We start from the raw sequence: 6,335 nt of genomic DNA on the forward strand, positions 1-6,335 counted from the left end.
ACAAATTTCTTGTTAACAAACTATCGTTTTGGCAAGTCGGTTAGGACATCTACTTCGTGCATGAGACAAGTAATTTTTCCAACAATTGTTTAGACAGATTATTTCACTTATAATTCACTGTATCACAATTCCAGTGGGTCAGAAGTTTACATACACTAAGTTGACTGTGCCTTTAAACAGCTTGGAAAATTCCAGAAAATGATGTCATGGTTTTAGATGCTTCTGATAGGCTAATTGATATCATTCAAGTCAATTGGAGGTGCACCTGTGGATGTATTTCAAGGCCTACCTTCAAAATCAGTGCCTCTTTGCTTGACATCATGGGAAAATCAAACAAACAATAGTACGCAAGTATAAACACCATTGGACCACGCAGCCGTCATACTGCTCAGGAAGGAGACGTGTACCGTCTCCTAGACATTAATGTACTTTGGTGCGAAAAGTGCAAATCAATCCGAGAACAACAGCAAAGGACCTTGTGAAGATGCTGGAGAAAACAGGTACAAAAGTATGTATATCCACAGTAAAACGAGTCCTATATCGACATAACCTGAAAGGCCGCTCAGCAAGGAAGAAGCCATTGCTCCAAAACCGCCATAAAAAAAACAGACTATGGTTTGCAACTGCACATGGGGACAAAGATCGTACTTTTTGGAGAAATGTCCTCTGGTCTCATGAAACAAAAATAGAACTGTTCGGCCATAATGACCACTGTTGTTTGGAGGAAAAAGGGGGATGCTTGCAAGGCGAAGAACACCATCCCAACCGTGGCAGCATCATGTTGTGGGGGTGCTTTGCTGCAGGAGGGACTGGTGCACTTCACAAAATAGATGGCATCATGAGGTAGGAGAATTATGTGGATATATTGAAGCAACATCTCAAGACATCAGTCAGGAAGTTGAAGCTTGGTCGCAAACGGGTCTTCCAAATGGACAATGACCCCAAGCATACTTCCGAAGTTGTGGCAAAATGGCTTAAGGACAACAAAGTCAAGGTATTGGAGTAGCCATCATAAAGCTCTGACCTCAATCCTATAGAAAATTTGTGGGCAAAATTGAAAAAGCGTGTGCGAGCAAGGAGGCCTACAAACCTTACTCAGTTACACCAGCTCTGCCAGGAGGAATGGGCCACAATTGTGGAAGGCTACCCGAAACATTAGTTTAAACAATTTAAAAGCAATGCTACCAAATACTAATTGAGTATGTAAACTTCTGAGCCACTGGGAATGTGATGAAATAAATAAAAGCTGAAATAAATAACTTATTCTGATATTTCACATTCTTAAAATAAAGTAGTGATCCTAACTGACCTAAGACTAGGATTAAATGACAGGAATTGTGAAAAACGGAGTTTAAATGTATTTGGCTAAGGTATGTAAACTTCCCACTTCAACTGTATATACAGTGCCAGTCAAAAGTTTGGACAGCTACTCATTCCAGAGTTTCTTAATTTTGGCAAATGTTCTACATTGTAAAGTAGTGAAGACAAAACTATGAAAAATCACACATGGAGTCATGTCACAAGGTCAGCATACAGAAGATAGCCCTATTTGGTAATTGACCAAGTCCATATGTCAAAGAACAGCTCAAAAAAGCAAAGAGAAACGGCAGTCCATCATTACTTTAAGACATGAAGGTCTGTCAATCCAGAAAATGTAGAACTTTGAAAGTTAAGTGGTCACAAAAACTATCAAGCGCTTTGATGAAACTGGCTCATGAGGACGGCCACAAGAAAAGACCTAAGACCCAGTTACCTTTGCTGCAGATGATAAGTTCATTAGTTACCGGCCTCAGAAATGATAATGTCTTAACGGACTTGCCTAGTTAAATAAAATAATAATAGTCCCACTAAGCACAAACCAGATGGGATGGTGTATTGCTGCAGAATGCTGTGGTAGCCATGCTGGTTAAGTGTGCCTTATTCTACATAAATCACCTCCATGCTTTACAGTGGGAACCACATATACGGAGATCATCCGTTCACCTACTTTACATCTCACAAAGACGCGGCGGTTGGAACAGACAATCATTTGTTTTTCAACAGGACAATCACCCAACACGCCTTCAGGCTGTGTAAGGGCTTAGATCAAGGAAAGTGATTGAGTACTGCATCAGACAGCCTGGCCTCCACAATCAGCCAACCTCGACCAAATTAAGATGGTTTGGGATGAGTTGGACCACAGAGTGAAGGAAAAGCAGCCAACTAGTACCCAGCATATGTGGGATCTCCTTCAAGACTGTTGGAAAAGCATTCCAGGTGAAGCTGGTTGGGAGAATACAGTGTGCAAAGCTGTCATCAAGGCAGTATGGCTACTTTAAAGAACCGGAAATATAAAAACACTTTTGGTTACTACATGATTCCATACGTGTTATTTCAGTTTTAATGTCTTCACTATTATTCTACAATGTAGAAAAAGTAAAAATAAAAAAACCCGTTGAATGAGTAGGGGTGTCCAAACTTTTGACTTGTACTGTATGTATATATACATTTTCCTAGAAAGACTTGGAACAAATAGAAAACACACTGAAGAACCAGACAAAAACGGTCGTTTGGAATTAACCTTTTATTGAGTGAAAAACTCAAAGCACATTTACAGACGACGCCCACGACGACCTCCCTTTCTTCGGGTGCTGTCTGATGGAATAGGGGTGACATCCTCTGCAAGGAGAGCGAGCATTGGTGGTCTTCACATGCATTAACAGAATTGTACATTGAATCCCAGATTCATTGACATCCCCATTTACATTTGTAATTAATATTGTCTTTAGGGCATTGGAACAGAGCGACTCGCTAACGATATGTCACTCTGAATAAGTACGTCTGCTAAATGACTGAAGTGTAAAAATGCCATGGTTGTGATAACAGCATACGAGAGTATAGCGTAAACTGTAATGTAAATGACACAGCCTCCTTGTTCAGGAAACTCCCAAGGAAACAGGCCAAGAGAAGAGTTGAATTGTAGTATTCAAAGACCAGCAAAAAATAAATTTCCAAATGAAAAATGTATATCCTCTGGAAAACATCATACAACCAATAAATTTCACCATTGATGCATTAAATACGCAGACACATGGTAATGTTTCCCAACCCTCTCCTTGATTAGTTGACTCAGCCACATCAGTGCAGGGGCTATAACTAACATGTGGACGGGACCATCCATTGGTCCAAGGCGAGGGGTGAGAAACATTAGTATATCAAAAACATTATTCAACCAACAGGACAGCTGAGCTAAAGCTTACCAATGCGTCCGATTTTCATGCCTGAACGAGCCAGGGCACGGAGAGCAGACTGTGCTCCTGGTCCAGGGGTCTTGGTTCTGAAAGGCAAATGTTCACAGTTCCACAAAAGACAAATCTAATGTGTAGTCTACTAGAGAGATCCAGTTCCACAACTCAGAAGACTAAGCAAAATATAAACTGCACTCCTAAATTGATTGTTCTATTTACAGTGGAGTAGTAGTCAAAAGGAAACTATGTGGCCTACCAAAACTATTTAACTACACCAAGCACTGTGCAACCCCATGGATGTACAAAAGACAAGGTCTGATGGAGCAACAAAAGGTTGCGCTTCAGCGAACAGAGGAAGGGATTCATTACCTGTTACCGCCAGTGGCCCTCAGCTTAATATGCAGGGCAGTGATTCCCAGCTCCTTGCACCTCTGTGCCACATCCTGGGCGGCCAACATGGCAGCGTAGGGGGAGGATTCGTCTCTGTCGGCCTTTACCTTCATACCACCGGTCACACGGCAGATAGTTTCCCTGGAGGGTGCCGGGACACGTTTAGGGCAAAGCATTTGAAATCAACACTGAATAGACAATAATGTGATGACATTGATTGATAATCTATCGGGTCACTTGAATATTTTCCAAAGCCGAGCATTCATGGTTCCAATGCTTCCAGTACTTACTTGCCGGAGAGGTCAGTGACATGAACGAAGGTGTCATTGAAGGATGCAAAGATGTGGCAGACTCCAAAGACATTCTCGCCTTCGGCAACCTGAGGTCCCAGGGCGATGACCTGTTCTTCCTTCTTTTCCTTACCCTTGCGAGGTGCCATAGCTGCAAAGGAATGCACGTTGGTCAGCATTTAGTTTAAGCGTCAGCTACCCATCCTGGCATTAGCAAGTGACCGGATTGGGGCGAGGCAGGAAGTAACGTTTCCATATCTATATCTATCAAACTGGCTAGATCCTAACTCCTGGTAGGGGATGCATACATTACGAGACAACTTCACCACAAGATGCATTTGAATTGCTGTATTTAAAAAGTGTCACTCACTAGTTATGTGCACAATGAGAATATTTAACAAAATGTCAACCATTATTGCAACTGACCAATAATTACTAGCTAACATACAAGCTGTGGTGGGAAAAGTACTCAATTGTCATACTTGAGTAAAAGTAAAGATAACTTAATAGAAAACAACTCAAGGTAATCAACCCTGTAAAATACTACATTAAAAGTATTTGGTATTAAAAAAAAGTACCAAAAGTAAAAACCATTTAACATTCTTTATAGTAAGCAAACCAGACCTCACAATGTTGTTTTTATTGATGGATAGCCAGGGGTACACTCAAATTATGCATTTGTGTTTTTAGTGAGTCTGCCAGATCAGAGGCAGTAGGGTAAGTAAGGATGACCAGGGATGTTCTCTTGATAAGTGTGTGAATTGGACCATTCTCCTGTCAACGTGTAACGAGTACTTTTGGGTGTCAGGGAAAATGTATTGAGTAAAAAGTAAATTATTTTCTTTAGGAATGTAGTGAAGTTAAAGTAGGAAAAATATTACAAATGTACAGATACCCCCCAAAACGACTTACGTAGTACTTTAAAGTATTTTTTACTTAGGAACTTTACACCAGTGTATACAAGTGTCACATGGCAACACACGCCAGTGGAGTAGCCTTCACGTCAACTAACTTTTTGTTAACTACCAGACACCAGAATGTATTAGACGACTGTGTGCTTGTCACAACAATGTAAAGACTAAACTACAGTAGCCCATAGTTTACCTGGTTAGCACGGTCCAATCAACGCGACAGCAAGCTAGCTACAATGTCTAACTGTTAGCGCACCATGAGCAAGCTACACTCCACATGACACTCCGGTACAATTAAAGACATAGATAACACTTCCCAGCAGCAAACATGTACACGAGTGAAGACATTCGGCACAATATGGTTAATATAACTAGTTACACATGAACCCCACTCAATGTGCTTCAGCAAACTACATTTTCAGGCCTCGCGATGATGAAAATCGCTTCTTCCAGCCTACACTTAAGTAGTCTAATCCATAAACTTCTAGTCCTATTTTCGAACAAATTGCACATTTTCCTTAGCTATAAGCGCTTACTTTATCGAATACAAGGACAAGGGGTAATATACACTTTAAGGGATTGAGGATTCATTTGGATAACAAATCTGCGATAATTTACCTGTGTGTGTCTCTAGTAAAGCCGAAACAGAAAAGGAAAGAACTTTCGCAACCGGGTTGAAAGTTCAAGCTTTTTTTCCCCCCCGGAAGTGGATCTTGCTTTTTACTGCCTCCTAGCTGTTTGTATGTGCACAGCACGCAATCAGTTTGGAAAGGATCGGCCTTTATTTTTTTTTACAGGTACACAGCATCATTTTCAACTTGTGAAATTCTGCTATTTCAACCCCAAAAATATATAATCAATATATATAAAGGTAAAATAAAATATATAAAGCTATTTCGTCCTGTCATAGTCCATGCCAAATTATACAATTTGTTTCACTACATTAAATAATCAAATGCCACATGTCAAAATCCTCTAAAATCCTCTAACTGTTTACAGTCCTTAGACTTAGATATTTGTTTAGAGAAAATAAGAAACAGACCTAATTCAAGATTTCCTTACCTTACTTATTCCTGCAATGTATTTGGAAGATTCTGGATCCAAGCATGCATGTTTTTCAAAGGGTTGACTATTTTTGGGGGTACTAATGATGACCATTGCCTTTTTAGTCTTTAGAGACATTCCATTTTCATTGAGTAACTTATTCAAAAGGCTTGAGTCACATTATATCTTTAGAAATGATTTATAGCTGCAACCACATCTGTTACAAGCACATCTGTTACAAGCACATCTGCCACAGACAAGCACACCTGATTCAACTAGTCAAGTCATGGAATGTTTCCTCACAAGTATAATCTATTGGCTGATCCCTCCTGGTGACCTTGATGGAATTATGTTGTCTTTCCATAACCCATAGCAAGTCCCACTCAGTTGGCAACTTCAAAATGGCGCAAGTCCTCAATGGCGCTGCCTGTGCTTAAACAAGTTTTTGGGCAGTAAGAGTCCTCCATCTATCT

At 40.4% G+C, this 6,335-nt stretch overlaps 1 protein-coding gene across 1 annotated transcript; it reads right to left on the reverse strand.

Moving 5' to 3' along the window:
- Nucleotides 1–2,548: 2,548 nt before the first annotated feature.
- Nucleotides 2,549–5,541, reverse strand: LOC115147075 (small ribosomal subunit protein uS11). Its single transcript, XM_029689067.2, has 5 exons — nt 5,437–5,541; nt 3,908–4,058; nt 3,597–3,758; nt 3,240–3,316; nt 2,549–2,658 (listed from the first exon to the last, which is right to left on the reverse strand). The coding sequence occupies exons 2-5, from the start codon at nt 4,054–4,056 to the stop codon at nt 2,591–2,593; spliced, it is 456 nt and encodes a 151-aa protein (XP_029544927.1). The 5' UTR covers nt 4,057–4,058; nt 5,437–5,541; the 3' UTR covers nt 2,549–2,590.
- Between the last annotated feature and the right edge of the window lie 794 nt (nt 5,542–6,335).

The sequence above is a fragment of the Oncorhynchus nerka genome, linkage group LG19 (genome assembly GCF_034236695.1).
Source record: "Oncorhynchus nerka isolate Pitt River linkage group LG19, Oner_Uvic_2.0, whole genome shotgun sequence".
Classification (NCBI taxonomy): domain Eukaryota; kingdom Metazoa; phylum Chordata; class Actinopteri; order Salmoniformes; family Salmonidae; genus Oncorhynchus; species Oncorhynchus nerka.